Raw genomic sequence first — 19,873 nt, 5'->3', positions numbered from 1 at the left:
CTGGACTAATTCCCAGGAATAATTTAACCAGCTACCGAGAATTCATTGAAACAAGAGCCCCATTGGATGCTCGGTCGTTCCTTATTCGCTCGCTCAGTTGCAATAAAATAAATAAACACAAAGTAAGAAAACCACTCGTGGGAGTAGTTGATAATCCAGTGGTATTAAAAAAGACGGTACAAATAATTAGTCGGTATATCTTTGGTTGGATTTCTCGGCTTAAATATGCATTAGGAGTGTAATAGAGTATTAGATGAGTTTAATCAGAACAAGTAGCAGCAGCAGCAGCAGCATCCAGGACTACTATCCCCAGTATACGCGTCGCGATAGTTTATAATAGTGAGCGAGGCCGCGAGTAAAAGAAAGATACGTATCTCTATCCTTGACTAAATCGTGACTAGAAGCCCTAGCTCAGCACAGGAACGCGTATGTGTCCAATTGGCGATAGTGGGGACTGTGTGCATTATCGCGGATACAGTGGGCAACAATGTTACTATCAGGATATACAAATTGCTCGCTGTGAGAGTCGAGAGTCTGTCTCGATCGTTTGCCCAACGGTTATTTATTAACAGCCTCAATGAGCTTGAAGACCATTTGATACTCCTATAATATAATAATAAATATCTCCATGCATATGTATGCGTATATGTACAGTCAATCTTTGGTCCTTTGGTCTTTGTGTTCATCACTTTTAAATCCTTCGCCCTCTCCAGTCTTCTTATTATTATTATTGTTTATATTTATGTACAACTAATACTCTCTTGACCAAATAATATCGCATATCGTGTTTCGAAAGTCTGTAACATCAAATGCCAAGGGGGATATCGCATCACACCACGACAATCAAGGTGAAGATGGAAATAATTGTGTCAGTTTATATTTATGAGAGGATGTGTGTACCCAACTCCTAGATTATATTGTAGGCATGATTATTGTTAGTTTGTGTTGGTAATAAGCTTCAGAGTATTCCAGCGTGCTCATGATTTCATTATACACATGTATGATACTGGATGCTGGATGCTGGATATTGGACATAGACTACACTTATATATATATATATAATGAGAGTTGTGTATTGGTGTGCACGACTGTGACAAGCAGTGGTACCACATTCCTAACACTAGCTGTTGGCTGTACGGGTGAGTTGGTGCACAGTACAGCAGCCAGATCTTTATTTCTCTGTCCTTTGCTTTACTCTTCGCCTCATGTTATCCATACAGGATTTGATGTAGCCAAGGATAAGAACCCTGACCGAGCACATATTCAAAAGTAAGTGATCGTCTTTTGACATATTTTAAATGCTCATCGTGTCATGGTCTTTGGTTACTTTTTGTGCCGGGAAAAAAATTTTTTTATTTCGTTGGCTGATTATTTTTTACATCTTTTTTATCAGGAATATTAATACTGTAATTTTATTTTAGTGATGAAAGTTTAGATAATTAATTTTATTTATATTGAGATTGAATTTAGTCATGCTGTTGATTCATGGCATTGAGGGCGTAACGCTGGTTTGTTACATATTTATATTATGGATATATATATATATGTATGTATAATATATTTAATGTATTAAATATATGATATACAAAGAAGAGAAACGATATTGCTGGGCATCAGCGTGAGCTACCGGGTTACCAACGGCCAATCTATATGATAAACAGTCTTGTTACATATATATATATGAATATATATGTATATGTATGGAGTCTACACTGGATCATCCGTCGAATCCGTGTCACTTAACCGTTAAGGAACACACTCGTGACTACGGATTTTAAACTTTTACAAGACATTAATTTTGTTATTTTTAAAAATTTAAATTAACTCACTTATTTTTATTCAATTTCCTGAGCTCCATAAATTTAAGTGTCACTTGACATTGAAAATTTTTTCGATAACAATATATTTAAAAAAAAAAAAAAGTACTAAGGAACAAGTTGATGAACAATATAGTAACGGTATATATTTATCTTACACAACGTCGTTGTAATATTTTTTTTTTATGGTGCTTATATTCTATTAAAAAAAAAAAATTTAATTGAAGCTTTTTACTCGAAGCTACATTTCCCGCTTACGCGAGAATAAGAAGAGAAGGAACTCGCGTAGGTAGTAAATTACAAGGTGCACCCCCCGGGCGTTTTGTAAAAGGAACGAGAAGAAGGCGAATCGCTTTCGCTCCTCGTTTCAATGGAATATAAATAAAATTTATTCCAGGATCGGGCTACCGAAACCCACTGTCTTCTCATGCCTGCACACACTTCAACCCTTTTTCTCTCTATCATTTATTTTTGTTTTTTTTTACTCACTCTCTGACATTGTCGTTTTCACCAGCTACCGACACGACTTTTTATCCTGTTCGACTAGTGTCATTTTATCTAAACATTTTTTTTAACCGAAAAATTCAGCCGCGTCCACCTCAGCAGTTTGTAAGCTCATATAATTTTTCCCATGCGTCAAAAAGTGACATATCAATTTTTGCGACCCCCAGAAAAGTTGAATTTAAAACCCTCGCTCTTAATTACTTATATTTAATTAACTCGTCATTTAATTAACCGCAAAAATGTGGTTTGTATAAAAGTGAGGTTAGAATTTTTGACGCCCTTGGATACCCGTAAGTCTAATTCAATACCAAAGTGTTTAATGACTGAGTCATTCTCAAGGATAATTTAGTAAATGGAATAGAAAAAAATTATAATGAATGATATTGTAGCAAGAGAAGGATTAATGGACGGCAGTGACATTAGCGTATGTAATTCTCGTCTCTCCTCGTGATTTTCACGATTTATAATGTCTCTAGTACAAAGCAAGTGAGATAGAAATATATATATACATATAAACATAACATTTAGTTGTATATTGTGTGTATATATATTTATAGAGAAACGACGCACCCACTTGAGAGTTACATGACGACTAGGCAACTTCATTTTCCCTATAGTATTGTTATTTCGCGTGCACATATGCACTTCTCCTTTTTATTTATTTATAATTTACCGTCATCCTCGTAGTTTGTAGCCGTCGTGACAATATATAAACACGATAGAAACCAGTCACTTTTCAGTGTGTGCATATTTAATATCGATTTATAATTCAAAAGCCTCACCAGACAAACGACATGATCTAAATCATCAGGCTTTTATGTACATTACTTTTTAAACACCTCAATGTCTATAATGTGTCGTGTATATATTTCATTTGTTATTTCTACTCCTATTTCTACTTCTACTTCTACTTGTTTTTTTTTTTTATTTTTTTTATGTTGCAAGAGATTTGACTTTCGAGAGGAATCAAGGATAGAGTGACGTGGCGGAGAAATAAAGTAAAAAAAAGAAATAATATAGAGGAGCAGTGGAATTTGAATAGAAACCGTTTCGGTTTTAGAACGGGGATTACAATATTGAGATTGGCCGCGGTCGAGTGACTGTACGAATAGCGATTATAAAGTGAAATGACCGCAGATCACTGTCCTCGCTCACTCCCAATGGGCTACTGCTTGGCCCCATCAACCCGTGGATAAAAACGACACATGAGCAACAACTAAAAAATTTGAAAAAAAATTCTACGCGTAAATCTATAATTTTTGAGTCCAAATAACTTGTCATATATTTTACGCATTACACAGTAAAAAATATTGTGTATCTGTATTAAAAACGGTCTGTGTTAAATTTTTTGTGTTGATTATTTTGTGTCAAATCAACACAATTCTCTGTGTTACTTTAAAATTTTTAATCGATTTACTCTTCAACTCTTTAAAAGTGTTACTTAGTACACTGTAAAAAATCAACGGGGTAAGTCCAAGCGGTGTAGGTGTTAAAATCGGCGATGTTAAATTTTAACACCGAAAGCGGTGTGAAAATAACACCGCCGCCGGTGTAAATATTCTGTACCGGTGTTAAATAAAATTCTCCGGTGTTAAAATAGCACCGCTGCCGGTGTAAATATTCTAGACTGGTGTTAAAATATTTAACTTTGTGAATATTTTTACTTACTCGATCACTATACTTGTTAATAAATGATATTTTTTATTAATTTTCATAAAGAACTGACATTTTTTGTGTTTTATAATCTTTAAAGTTAATACTCCAAGCGGGCGCAGTTTACCCCGCTTTTACACCGATATTACTCCGTTTTTACACCGGTTACACCACTTTCACACCGATTTTACTCCGCTTTTACACCTGTTACCCCGATTTAACACCGGTATTTTTAACACCGGTGAATTACTCCTCCTACACCGGTGTAATTTTATTTTAACACCGGGCGGAGTTAAAATAAGTCCATTTTTAACACCGCTCTTTTTACAGTGTATAAAAATCGATATTATCAACATTTATTAAGCGTTACTTTAAAATCAACACAAAAAAGTGTTGAAATTTTAACACAAATTTTGTGTTGAAATTTAACACAAATAGTCTGTGTTGAAAAATAACACAAATATTGTGTGGACCGTTTCTAACACACAGAATGTGTTGATTTTAACACAATATTTTTTACTGTGTATTATTATTATGATATATTATAATTAGTAAAAATAAATGCTTCCATTTAATCACAAGAAATTTCTTGAGTAATTTGTTTCCAATCATTGCTATGACGTAAATTACAAAACATTATTTTTACTTAATCTTATCTATAGATTTGTTATTTATAATGAATACGTTTTTTTAAATTTAAAAATAAGATAGTGAACAATTATTGGAGTTTCTAAGTGTTTTTTGATAAAATTTTTATCGGTGTATTATTACGAAGATTATGATTATCGTCATGTAAATATAGTTATTATCGACTATTAAAAAAAATTTACAATCTATTTGAATATTAAATAATTGAGTATTAAATGTACAGTATTGTCGATGAGTAATTGCATTAAAACACATGTATTATCGATTTAGCTGCAGGAGATTACATATATATGTAAGTATATAAAAGTAATAAGATTTCTCTTATTGCACTTAATGTAAGCTTGAGAATATCTGTTATTACTTGACGGGTTTTAGCATCTCGCTATCGTTGTCTTAACGAGTGGGAGGTAACGTTCTATAAATAATATATAAAATATATACATATATCTAATCCATACATCCATAGATACTTATCTGTAGATATCTTTGAAAAAATTTATTCTGATCGATTTTCCGAGACTTTAAAATAGGAATAACTAGAAAACAGTGCGGAATTTCGAAAAACTTTATCAAAGATAATTTGTGAGGAATAAAATTGTCTACAAAAAAGATTCTGTGGCATTTTGTCGTAAGTCTGATAGTTTCGCTGGAAAAGTAAAAAGATCTCGAAACACTACAAATTTGACTTTAAGCTCCAATATAATTTGAGAGTAGATAAATTTATCAAAAAATTATGAGACTTTTTTTCCAGAACGTTTAGTTCCCTACGAAATTATATCCTGAGTTTATCCATCCAATGAGTTATTGCCGAGGCATAAAATTCCAAATTAAAAATTTTTTTCCATGTTATTTAAATGGGAAATAGAAAATTGCGACGAGCGACCTCTAGATCTGAATATTAAGAGCTCATCTTTTATTTTAGTCGATTTTTTTTAATCAGCCTAATATATATAAATATATGTACCTGAAGATCGGAATGTTTTTCGCGTAGAATATAAAAAATCTACTGGATCTAGATTTTTGAAATGTTTCGCACGTGGGCTAGAATATCAGCCAAAAATTGCAGCCACCCCATTACTCCCTAGTCAACTTTAAGCTGTCAAATTCCATAAATTTTTTTAATTTTCACTGCGATCTTCAAGTATATATAAATAAATATATTACAAGTGATAATACAAGTCTTGGAACAAACGATAATCAGATGTAGTAAGAAACCAATATGTGTTAAGACGCAAAAGACTGAGCATGTTAATTATCGGAAAATAGTTGAGCTCATTGAAAAGCGTTAAATTACCACATCATTACCAGAGTCAAGTGATGCGTTCAAACGTATAATTGCACTTTATAATACGCAACCGTCTTGCCGTCTTTCAGATGAATCACTTCGCCAGCATTTCAAATCTATTACGTATTAAAATAATTATTTTATTATCATTGTTGCTATTACAATTAATTTATGAGTTTATTGATATTTATAATTGTGAAATAAACGATGAGACGACTAATCTATTAAAGGTAATAAATTAACGGTGTAATTAAAATAAATCTATTTATTTTAATTTATTACTTCAAGAGAGAAAGAATTATCTGGTGCTCTAGTGAACTTTTAGTCACGGCCACACCCTACTAGTCGATCTACGAAGGCTGTGGACCTCTTACGCACACCCACACCTTATCGTTGGACACCTAGGTTACTGGTGTGCATTTATGTTAAGGCCTATATGTGTATATTTATATATTTATATAGAATACGCTCTCAATTTCATTCCCAATTGAATTAATTTAACTCAGACGGCTGACTGTTTGCCTGTCACTCTATTAATTTAACTCAGGTGCTTGTCAAAAAATTCATTTATTAAATAAGTTTAAATGATTTCCTATACATTTATTACCCTAGTTAATTATTTTATGTAATTTATTATTTAAAATAATTTAAAAAAATTTTTTTTATAAATAAACTCCTCTAAAGAATACTGAGAGTGAATATTATTAAGTTGAGTTGTGCAATTAAATTCCGTACTTGACTAGATATTTAATACAATATAATATAAATTTTTTTTTATTATATGCATCAACGCATTGACGTAAGCAAATAAATAATAATTTTTAATAGAATAAATTAATTTTTAATTAAAATGAATAATGAGTTTATTAAAAAAAGTAAATAAAAGTATGAAGTTGATGGTAATTTTGATATAGATATTTGTAGCTGGAAATCCAGAGAGTAGATACATACTACAGTTATTCAGGATGTGTATTTTAGAGTTTATATACACCGGCGATCGTACTAATGGCAATAGCTCACCTGGCGATAGTGTAATTCATGTTAATGCCGGCAATAACTCGCGGGCGTATAAATTATCGTTCGCCCGTGGAGGCGAGTAAGCGAGTGAGAGAGTTCGAGAGAGTTGTGCATGGGTATGATGGAAAAGGATGAAAATAAAGAAATGAGAGAGAGAAAGTTTTTGTTCATCGGGAGTAGTCGCGTGGCTGTCGAGTGTGCGATCGATCGTAACGCACTTTTTTTGTCATCCAGACTGAATCATTAAAAAAAAATCAACGAGTAATTAATATTTATAATACTCGATAAATTGTATTATGTGTTCACTAAAAAAAAATTATACATCATTCTTTAATTATTTATTTTTAACTAAAATATTTAATTGACGAAACGTCAGCATGGAAAAATAAAAATGAGGGGAATTTATTTTCTGGTGAAGTCTGTGGTGAAACTATGGGGTTTAGAAAAAAATGTTTGAAACAAAAGTTGTAGGAAATTAAATTTTCTACAAAAAAGGTCCTTGTGACTATTAATGTATCTCTGATAGTTTCGAAGTTATAGTGGTAATAAATAAGAGGTCGATTGATATGTCATTAAAATATTTAAATTTATTTTCTTACTCCGTTGCAATTACGTCGAAATTATGAGACGTACGAAAAAATGTCATGAGACCTTTTTTGTAGAGAATTTAATTAGCTACAAAATTTGTCATATACATTTTTGTGATATTTCTACTAAATCAGCCAGAATTTTAATTTCCGTAGAAAAACTTGAAATTTGAAAGTTTGCAAAAGAAAAAAAAATCGGAGTACTTCTAGCAATCGAAATAAAATTCAAACAGTAAAATATGAATATTAAAATAAATCTCTCAGTGTGTTATTAGCATATTATTAAGCACATATAATATCTAAACTATCAATTTAATGCATAACGCCACGATTCCTAATACACTCTGGCATTATTGTTTATTTATAGCGTCATTATGTTGTCGCCATTGTTGCAAAGGTACCGTATAATACTAATGTACATATATATCTATATACATCGTAATGTACACACATTACTCTACTCTCTAGTCCTTTTCTAAGTTTACAGCTTGGCTCTGTAGCCTTTCCCGCGGACCACCGAGACAACAAAACAGTTTTACTTATTATATATTTCACTACATTACTATCCGTCTCGGACAACCGATTCGCAGTATAAAAATCTATAATTGCACGTACGTTTAATCGTAAACTTGTAATTTGTTTTTGCTCCATTTTATCTGTCATTTCTCGTATCATTAATTCGACATAAATTACAGCAAAAAAAAGATTTCAAAAATCTGTACCTTTGACATATTTAAAAAAATATACATATATATCCTCCATAATAAATACTATCTTATGTACCTACTGTACATCGTTGATATGTATTTAAAATAAATGACAGTAGTTAAACTGACAAACATAAATTTATTATTCTGGTTTAATATATGTGTTAAATACGATATTTTTCCTGGCAAATTACTTGTTCGCGGTGTTACGTATGCTCGGGATGATTGGAATGAGAGTAAAAAAATCCTTTACATATTTATATATACATGCGCACATATATTTCATATCTATATAGACTTGCTGGGGACTTATAAACATACGGGAGTAAAAGCTACTCGATAATCAGTAGACGTGCAAGAACAGCAGGAGCGACCCAAACAAATCGTTCCGAGGCAAAGACCACCCCGCCTTCTAATATTCACGCTCGGGTGTTTCGAGATTTATGCCGTTCCACCGAAGCGCCTCATCCACTACTCGTTTGAATCTTAATCGAGCCGCGTGCTGAGCCTGAGCTGTTAGTTGAGTAGTTTTGCCATTCGTACCACAGCCGAGATGGAGTTTATTCTTTTAATATACTCCTCTTTATCTTAACTACTACTCTGGACTTGAAACAGGAGTCAGTAGTTCCAGGTTTCAAGTCTCAAGTCTCGTCTCAAGTCTACGGCTTGTGGAATGTCATCCTCCATCCGCCCCCCACTTCACCCGACCCACAGTACCCACCTCGTACCAGAACTTCTTTACTTCTATTAAAACTTGTACGTGAACGCAATGCAATCACAATTGTCAGCATAAAATCACCTACTTGTCAACTTATTGTATTTTATATAACGACTTTTAAATATATATATATATTATACTGATACTCGTTAGACTTGTAACTAATTAACGATTAATTCATTGCACAACATTTCACGTAGGTAATTATTTTAAATTATAAAAAATATATTTTTAGTTTATTATCATTATATTTATATACATATGGAAATTTTTTTTTTTTTGGCAACTGATTTATTTAATGGGGTAACGAGGTTTAAAATGCTTCGAGTTTATTTCAAGTCTCATAAATACTAAGAGGGCAAATGAAATGTCCAATTTATTGTACAGTTTAAATTACTATTGGTGTATTATACACATATGTATATGTATATATATGTATATATACATCTATGTATGTAAATGAATGTGAGTTTGTTGATTATATTGTGTGTTAAAAGTTAAAGGTAGAAGTTGGAGGTGTTTGAGATAAGAAATTAGATCACGATTCAAATGAACAGGAATTGTGACACCGAGCATTTTGTCAGGTCAAGAGTAATCGTTAATGTGCAACAACAGCTTTGCTATATAGTGAACGTGGGTGTTTGGTAAGTGACACGCAAAATTGCACCTTCGGTTCACTAACCACGTCCACCACGACAATGTGGGTGAGGACTTGAGACTCAGTACCGACCAATAAATAACTCGCTTCTGGCAGCCATTACTTGTCATTCACCCCTATCGTGTCTCTCAGAACAAAAGAAAAAAAAAATGAAGAGTTGGAAATTCAAATAAATCAACGGGTTTATAAATTTTTTTCCCTTCTTCAAGTGAATTCAAAATTAAATCTAATGCCAGTGAATGCCAGTGATTCAATTTAATAATTAATGAGGAAGAATGTAGCGTTTATTTATCTTTAGTTTTTTTGCATTCAATCTAGATGGAATTTTAATATTTAATCAGAGGTGAACAACCGCGCCTGCGTTTTTACCGTACGTAAATTCGCACAAGATGAGCGCGCAGTTCTCTAGTATCGTGTTAATGTATATATATATATTGAGAATGACATGCGCGGAACTTGGACGTAACATTGGCTGAGTTCCGCGGCTGCGCGAGCGTATTGACTTTACTCTGCTCTCATCCCAGTGTCTGCTAGTAGACAACCAGCAAAAGAAATAAAAAAAAAGTATGTAGTGAGACGCATTTTCATTGTGAATCCAGGGAAAAAAATAAAATAATGGCAGAAAAAGCGAGTAGGAAAAAAAATAAACACGTTAATGAAGTCGTGGAAAAATTTAGAGATAAAAAAGCAACACTGAACGAGAAAGTAAAGGGATGAAAAGCAACCGGGAAGACAAAGTAGTAAAAAAAATACCAACTTTAAGCGTGCAATTGATTTTCACACGGCACTTTGATTTATTCGTTCACGCATTTCTTTTTTTTTTATTTACTTCTCTTCCTTTCCTCTACTGTTTCTCAACTTTTTCTCCAGCTTCTCTGCCTCCCCCGCAAACCTTCTCAGCGAGCTGAGATTTATGGACTCTCCCATAGACACTGTAAGTTGCTTGTTTTTTACCTCCTTTCTTTCATTTACCCAAGATCTTTTTTCATTTTTCGATAAAGAAAAAACCCTAATTTATCCACGCCAACGATACTTTCATCTCTATTTTTTGAGCTAAAACTGATCAATATGAGCTACCGGGTTGTCGGCCGGGGCTTTGCTGTAAAAAAAGGAGAGAAGAAAGGAAAGAACCAAACGTAGGTACTTAATGCTGATGTTTGAATTGTCAAAAACACCCCGATGTGTGCGTTTTTTTTTTTATCACCCTACCCTTCCAGCAAGCCGTATAGGATTGGTCCTCGTGATTGCTGAGGGAGGGTGTTGTTTCCCAATGCTGGGTATGGGATTGCGAGAGATCGCAGCCAATGATAGTGAGGCGCAGCTGCCCCTCGACAGCCGTTGCTTAAACCATCTTCGCTCCCTACAGTAGTTCCCTTGTATTCTCAGCTCTTCCCAAGGGGTAGCCAACCCCGAATAGTCCCGAGTCTCCAGGCATACGCGATCCCATGTGTAACATTAGGAACCATCCATAACACACATGCTCAATAATAATAATAATAATGATAACAATAACAATAATTATATATATGAGGGTCCAACAAGCTCAGCAAAACCATCATCGTAAGTCGTATTAAAATCAATGTCCTTTACGCGGCTGAGATAAACCCAGAAATTCAAATCTGGCTTCCATCAACGTCATCATCATCATAATCACCGCCACTGGCACAGAGACGCTGCCACTGAATATATTTATTTGCAGTTTTATTTATTATCCAACACTCCACATAATGGCTGATGGCCATTCTCCCCATTGGTGGCAGAATAAGAAGGAGAATACGGATTTAAGTGAATGGACACAGCACACAACGAAAAGCGAGTATGTAGTGGTAGGGGTACCGGAAGAAGGGTTGGATTTTCAATCTTGCTTGCGTGTTTGTCCAGAGACTGGTGTATTGTCTGTATGTGTACTGAGTCGATCCCCTAGTAAATTCTGCACTACTCTAGTTCACTCTCTTCATAAAGCACTCGGGCCGTAGGTTAGTTGTCTGGAATAATTGTCATGGAGGAATGCGCTGGTGAATGACATCGTGGAACGTTCAATTAGATTTTTTATACCGACTTCAGACGATTACATACTTTTATTTTAGATGTAATTCCTTAGATTGTATCACGAATTCGCGGGTAATTTATGACAGAAATCTATCAGCAATTTGTCTTACTGATATTTGAATTTTAAATTACGAAAATTCGGATAAAAAATTCGTTGATTGATGATCTGATGACGAGTCACATGTCGATATTATTTTCAGTGCTGACGTTTGGTTTATTTATTTATCATTTTTTTTTTTTTTTTGAATGACAACGAGAAGTTGGAAAAATATGTTTGCATGAATATCGAATGCGATTCAATATAGATTTAATTTAAACGGGAAATTTCGAATACATGCAGATACAAACGTTTTATTTGTCAAATTTATGCGCCGGTCGTATCGCCCACAGTCGGAAGCAATTTACAAGTTAATAGGTTACCATGATTCGTTCGCTGAATCTCTCACACTTGTCTTATATTTTCTCTCTTGTATATATATTACTTTTTATTTTATCTCTAACAAAACGTATTTCTCGACTACCGTCAGCCTGAGATACTGACTGCAGAGATACTAACAGAGAAGACTAAGAACTAAAAGACAAGTATGAATTTATTTCGGTCAAGCTTCTTCCTCGTGCACCGCCCATGTAATTGGCTTGCGCGCCACTTCTCGCCTCCGTTTAAGATCAATCCGTCATTACCCAGCAACCAAGATCATCATCAGGATTTTAAATAAAAATTCATTTTTTAAATTCTCACTGACTTTTGTAACCGTTGTTCTGTTGCAGTACTTCATTTATTGCACCGATGATATTTTATTAATTCCAAGAAAATTATTTTAAGTCGACTAATTATTTTCAATTGATTTAAATTTCCCATACGACTTTTGATGCCTTTGAAATTTATACCTGACCCAATTACTTTTATTTTATAAAATAATAGTCTAGATTTATCATTTTTATTTTTTTAAAAATCGGGAGTGAATTCGAATTGAAGGAAAATCTGAATTCACTCAAACACTCGGAGTTCCGGAGTTTAAAAAAATCACTCCACATACTGAGTAAATGAGTTTATTTTTTTCAGCGGAATGACTCCGGAGTAAACTGGATTTTATTCAAATCCGCAGTCACTCCGAATTTAATCCGCGTTCACTCCGCAAAATTTTTACACTGCGTTTACTCAAAAAATTTAGCGAAAGAAAAAAATGAACTGAGGGATCTTTGGTTCTTTAGTTATTGAAAGTATTGATAATAACAATAATATATATATGTTACACAGAAAAAAAGAATTTCTTGGCGCAAGAAATATTTTGTATTATGAATTGAAGACAAAAATTTTTTTTGGCTCAAGAATTTTTTTCTCGCCTAAAAAATTTTTTTCTTGTTCCAGAAAATTTTATCTTACCCCAAGAAAAGTTTTGTTTTCACTTTATAATACAAAAAATTTCTTGGGTCAAGTAAAAATTTTCTTAGAACAAGAAAAAATTTTTTGCGCCAAGAAATCCTTTTTTTCTGTGTATGTATAAATAAAAATAATACGATGTATGTTTTTTGTCCTCCCTCAATATGTAGTACTACAAAGTATTGTGTAGAACTGTTCGAGTTGGAATAAAATAAAGTAAAAAAGTTTTATAGAATAAATTTATCCGAGTAGCGGCTGCAGCCAGGATTTGAGTGGCTGAAGTTGCATAACAACTATTTTGCATCCGCATTTAATTTTCAGCCGTGCCTCTTATTTATAATGTACAAGAATCTAACGTGAAAGCCGTGAATTCGTGAAAGCACCAGAAAGTACCGCAACGAGAATAATATATATACATGTGTAAATATACAGGTATATTATTTATTGTAGTGAAATAAGAGAGTGTGAGTTTGTCTTGGGGCTTCAGAATCGAGTTTTAGCCGATCGAGGGAGGGTACCAGAGGGTAGGCGTTCACCGGTCTCGCTTCTCCGGGAAGAATCGATTATCAATTTCGTGGCCGAGGAACGCGACGTATCCACAGGATCTGGTGGTAATGTTCGGGCTTGTCTGTGTGTAGTTACTGTTGTTTCTCTTGTTTTAAGAGCGAGAGCACATGTACAAAAGTATGAGAATATATACGAGGATAATAATGTATATCTATAGATATAGAATCTATAAACATACATATATATAAAGAGGTGATGGTGTAAATGTGGTGATAGTGAGTGTAAGAAGGTGAGAAGTCTTCTCTCGGAATGCCGAAGCCTTGAGCCAAACAATCGTTTATATTACAACCGATCTAAGCATTAGAGGAAAAAATAATATTGCGTACTTGCGAGAGTATTAATCGAAAGTGAAAACTAACTGCCGCGGGCTGTATCTAATTTTTTAATTTTTTTTCTTGATAACAATAAATGGGTATGAGAGTGTATATTATAAAATAACAATAATAATAATCTGTTATAAGGTTTGGCATGTATATGAAGCCTTTAGCGCCTCAGACAATGCCGTGGCCCCGTGTGAGCTGGACAATGCGAACGGGGTAGCAACTATTCATTTTCCGGAGCAGCCGCGATGCTTCAGATAAACTCTCCAGTGATTTTATCCTCTCGCTCTTTCTCACCCGGCAGCTACCTGAACCTACTCGGCCCCCATGATAATATCTGCTCTCGCGCCTCTTACTCTCCGTTCGACAGCCTTATTTTATTTTTTAAATTTATTTGTTGGTTAACTTTAGCCTCTGCAAAAAATAAATATCTCTTATTCGGAATCCTGATGTACACAGAAAAAAAAGTTATCTTGAGTCAAGAAAATATTTTTCAAGACAAACGTTTTCGGGAACCAAGTCAAGATTTTCTTGAGCCAAGAGAATTCGTCTTGGTCGGAAAAGATTTCTACTTTATCTGAGAAAATTTAGGTCTCCAAAAAAATTTTATTGAATCAAGAATTTTTTTTTTCTGTGTATGTGAATACAAGTCTCAGTCTATTGCGGTAAGTGTGGAGTGAATATTAGAGAGTAACAAATGTTTGCTAAAATTTTGTGATCCTGAAGTTAGCATACAATTAAAAATTTTTGGGTTTTATTTTAACGATTAAATTTGAAAAAAAAAAAAAAAAATATGCACATGTAGAAAATTTAAAAAACTACAGGAGCAATTTTTTCAATTTTTTTTTTTTTCTTATAATTTACCTCCTAAAATAAAATCCAAAAATTATTAGACGTCGGCTAACTTCAGTATCATAAAATTTTCACATATTTTTTTATAGCGAAATAGACATTTGAACCTTTCTCTTGTACCGCGAGTCGCTTTGGGTAAAAATAAATAGAAAAATCCATGATACGCAAGTGGTTATGGCTGTGAGAATTTTATAAAATTTCGGTGTTTAGCTCGCGCTTTAACGTATCACTTTAATGTTTCGTCGTGTTTGAATATTTCAGTTCACGTTTCTCATGGACGTGTGTTATAAATTTAAACGCGATTCGCGAAATACCCAGACGACAACGATGCCACGTGAAATTGTATACACTAATATAAGAGTAGTGTTCTATACATATATATTTATATATATTTATACATATTTACAAGAGAACCATAGGTGTATCTACTCTCGCTCGACCTCGTTGGTAGCGGCAGATACAGAGTACAGTACACCACACATGTGTATGCCTCATATGTATATACATATATATAACCGTATTTGGTAAATATATATTTTATAGCTCATGCGCATGTTATTTATATAACGCGTTTGTCTATATATTTTCGTATATGTAAAGACTTGGTCTCGCACGCGCGGTTGCTGCTCTCGCTCTCTCAATCTTACTTTTGCATCACACACGCAAGTCAACATACAATATGTCACGGTCGAGACCTTTCTTTCGTACGCTCCGAGACCTCGGATACACGAGAAAAAGGTACAGGACTCGATATTATTGTTGCGTATATTTATATATATCTACCTACTTTCCTCTTTATACTCTCTACTATCATACAATTGCAGCAACTTAATATTAAGTAGACAAAAAAAAAATTCAATGATAAGGTGAATTAGTTTTTAAAATGTATAGAATTATAAAATTAATTTTAATTTTTAATTTAATAGTATACTATTATAGATGTAAAAAAAGATAATATATATATATTGTAATAATAAATTAATCGTAATTCAGGGTGTGTTCACTAACGATGGTAAAATTTATAAATTTTCTCTCTAAAACTAAATAAGTGAAAATTTCACTAATTGAAATAGTGATCTTAAAATTCACTACAAAATTAGTGATTTTGAATTAGATTCACTAATTCATTAGTGATTCCCCGGATTCTACAATGATTACTAGTGGCGCCTCGCTTAAGGACTTTTTATTCTATCGTTGAATTATCAAATTCAGGGCAAAATTAATTACGATAATTTTTAAATACAACTGAACAGTATTAATTAAAGTAAGTTAATTAAATAAAACCTAATTTAGTTGCTAAATAATACATCTTGTTATTTTTTAATAGCTTTATATTTTTACTCCAACTTTTTTTACCGAACCTGAATCAAAACCATCATTGACAATAGATTCAGGTTATGAGTTATAATTATGATATAAATATTTACCGTATGAAAGTAATTTTAATTGTTAATTTAGTCGATCAAGTTGCTAAAAAAATTTTATAATCAATTACAAATAATAATCATAATAATAATAATATTTTGATACAATATTATTAGCAACGATACAATATTTTTCCAAATAAATCCTCATCAACAAGTGAATTAGTACATTTTTGACTAATTCAATCAGTGAAATTTTCACTAATTCTATATGTTGTTTTTTTTACTAATTCAAAAAGTGAATAGTCACTAATTCATAGTCGTATACTTTGGACAATTTAGATTAGTGAATATTCACAAGTAATTAGTGGTTTTTCACTAATTTAGTTTTAGAGAGTATGTAATGTGTACTGTGTGTTGGGTTTTAGGATCGTTTTAAAATAACGTAAGGCTGTATTATATCCAGGGTGGCGAACGCGAGTCGAGAGTAGCATCCTATCCCGTATAATCGAGCAAGTATAATGTAACGGTGCTATGCTGCATGGTATGGAGAAGAACGGTGGATAGGAATGCCCAGTGTGTTGGTAGGACCGTAACTTGTATCGCGGGAGTATCGATAAGAATCGCGCAAGGGCAAGGAGAGGAGAAAGTTATAAGATTAGTGGCAAGAATCCCATGCGTGGACCCAATGAGTTGACGAAAAAAAATATTAAATGAGATAAAAAAAAAACGGGTTAAAAATTAACGAGACTTACAGTAGGTCGTTAGCGAAATCATCCGACTTTACTGAGGTTATCTGCGATACTAGAGAGTTAAGACTAGATTGTTGCTTCATTGTGGAATCTTTTAAACGGTTATTTATATTTTTATTTTTATCTAGTATGTATTGAAAATTATTTTTAACTGACGCCATTTTACGGTGAGAAAGGAGGAGTATAACGGTTCTGCCTACAAATATATACAAAAGCATCGACTACCCCCTAATGTTTATAAAGAAGCAAAATAAAAAAAACATTTTGATATTAATGTTGTGTGTGCGTGTGTTTGTGTGCAGTGAATAAAAGAGATGGATAAATTCCCAGCTGTTGATCGCTATCTCTGCACTGAATCGAACATGGCGAGCGCACACACACACCAGGGCAGCGAGGGTTGCGTTTCAACCCTTGCTATCTTTGGCATCGAGGGGTGGATACCTCGTCCGCCATACAGGTAAAAAAAAAATGTTACTAAATAAATAAAATTTTTTTTCAAGTGAAAACTCAGCATGAGACCGAGACGTCTATTATGACGTTTACTTTTTTTGTTATAAATATATGTATTATAGAGTCGAGTCCATGTGCACCGAAACGTGCATTAAAAAGTGAGATTTTGTTCTCACTGATTTTACTTTTTTTTTTTTTTCATTTAGATTTTTTTTATTAATTACACGCAACAGTACAATGTAAGATGGAGTTAATCATCATCCACGGATTTTACTTTCAGCCACTGGAGCAAGAGCACACGCGATTATTTCGCGGATGAATAAATTAATGAAAGTGTGTAAGCAAAAGTTTGTGCATCTTCTCAGATGTTTTTTCATCTAGAGCTTCTGCTTTTTAAAAAAAACTCCCGGACAAAGTGGGGTGTAAATAGATCGGGGATTTAATGCTAGTACATTATACATGAGTTATTGCAACGGGTGGTCGCTTTACTTTTCTAGATCGTCGATAAAAATTTTTTTCAGTCCCATATGTGACAGGGGGTCGTTACTTTAATGCGATACTCAAAAATATGACAAATTAAATTTTTACTGTTATAAAAAAATGAAAATTCTAATTTTCTACTCTAATTAATGTAATTAAAAATTCATTTCATAAAATAATTTACATTGAAAAGAATATCAAAGTCACTATTCGGAATATGAAAGATCAAATTTACATAAAAATTAATAAACATTTAATATTTTTATGTAAACTTCTTTATGCATTTTGACAACCGGTAATTTTAAAGACGTCGTGCTCTTTCACGCGTAAAGTATATTAATGTTATATATTTTTACTTATCAAATAATACCGAACAAAAAGAAAAAGATTAAATATATGATTATCATAAAAAAACCAGACTAAATTATGATCGATAAAAAAAAAAATGATTGTCATGAAATAAATTATTAAAATGTTTTACACCCTAGGTAACAACGTGTGACAAATCCGATATACCCGAAAAAAATAAATATATAAAAGTTGATGAGGTAAACACGTGCGCGTCAAATAATAAAATCGTGGATTTAACGTCAGTATATATAAAATTCACAGGGTAATGATTAAAATTATAGCCTGTACATACGCGTGACGTGTTTGAACGCGCGACAACCGGCACTTTAAACCGATCCATATTTTATTAGCCGCGGTAACGCACTCACGTGCATCAGTTACTCAAATATAAAATACTGAGGATTCGTAAAACCAACATTTTAAAAATACTATTGAGGGAATAAATATTTTATTAAGGCGTTGATATATCTGCGAGCCCTTGGTTTGCCCAAATGACGGATGGATGGGCGTGCCCAGGTCTCACCGTCCTGTCAAAATATTTGAGCTTCGATCCTCACTAACTTTAACTTATTTACAAAAACACGATCCCTAGACTACAGAACTGATATTAATTATCTTACAACCACTTTCATTCATTTATTATGCAATCCAGTTAAAATTTATCGAGTCTAATTAATTAAAAATTAATTATTCGGAGTAATATACTTCTAATTGATATATTTATCAATAAAATTTAAATTGAGACATTAAATTTTAGTATTTAATTATTCCAACACTAATTCGACGGATAAGAACTTCACTAGCGATGAATATAAATGTCATATATATATATATATATTATGTATGTAAAGAGAGAATTGTTGATCTGAACGAGCAGTTAACGCGAAAGTTATCTTAAGGAAACATTTAAAATGATAATAAAACAGGGATATTTAGTTACGATCAAAGCTAGTGGCTGTCATCAAATTAATTTATCTGTCTTATAACTCTCGAAAGATCAAATATTATAAATATATATATAGATGTGTATATATTATAGATTATATTGACTGTTAGTTTTGCTTGAAAGCACTTGACGAGATCGAGTTGATTAATTAATCAGCATGTATTATTATTATTATAAATATATGTGTATATTTATAATATACAAGTATGTTTAGTAAATTGAGTACTCACCAGACGTCTCTTGGGTTTGATTAACGGTCGATTTTGTCCATTCATTTTGTAATAGAGCCCACAGGCATTGCAGAGATAATGTCCAGTACCGTCTCGTCTCCAGAGTGGCGTCGAAGTTGCTCCGCAGTTGACACACTCGCGACCCTCTACGAATATTTATACCCCAATCATATTAATTATTGCTATTGTTTTTTAATTTTATTATCCAATTATTTATAAGAAATATTTTTATATCATAATTATATAATTTTATTTTACGAGGAGATTATTTGAGATTAAAAATTACTACTGTTAGTAAATCTGCATAATAAATTACGATTAAAATTTTTTTTTTTAATTGCTGACAAAATACTTTTTTCTTAAAGTTTTTTCTTAAAATTAGAAACGGATTTACTTATTTGCAGACTAATTTACGAATGTCAGAAATAACTTGAAATTTAAAAAAAATATTGTACTGTTTTGAAAAAATTTTGAATTTAAATCTAATTAATTATTTTGATGGTACATAAATTTTTAATTAATTATGCTGTATTTTAA

General features: G+C 32.7%; 1 protein-coding gene across 1 annotated transcript in view; it reads right to left on the bottom strand.

Annotated features, from left to right (window-relative positions):
- Window positions 1-19,873, bottom strand: part of LOC130663993 (GATA-binding factor 2-like) — a 59,763-nt gene that overhangs the window by 19,647 nt on the left and 20,243 nt on the right. Inside the window, exon 4 of the mRNA XM_057463607.1 lies at window positions 19,337-19,482. Coding sequence (XP_057319590.1) covers window positions 19,337-19,482 — 146 coding nt within the window. The remainder of the gene's footprint in view (window positions 1-19,336; window positions 19,483-19,873) is intronic.

Source organism: Microplitis mediator, chromosome 2 (assembly GCF_029852145.1).
Source record: "Microplitis mediator isolate UGA2020A chromosome 2, iyMicMedi2.1, whole genome shotgun sequence".
NCBI classification, from domain to species: Eukaryota; Metazoa; Arthropoda; class Insecta; order Hymenoptera; family Braconidae; genus Microplitis; species Microplitis mediator.
This window is presented reverse-complemented; position numbering and strand designations above follow the sequence as displayed.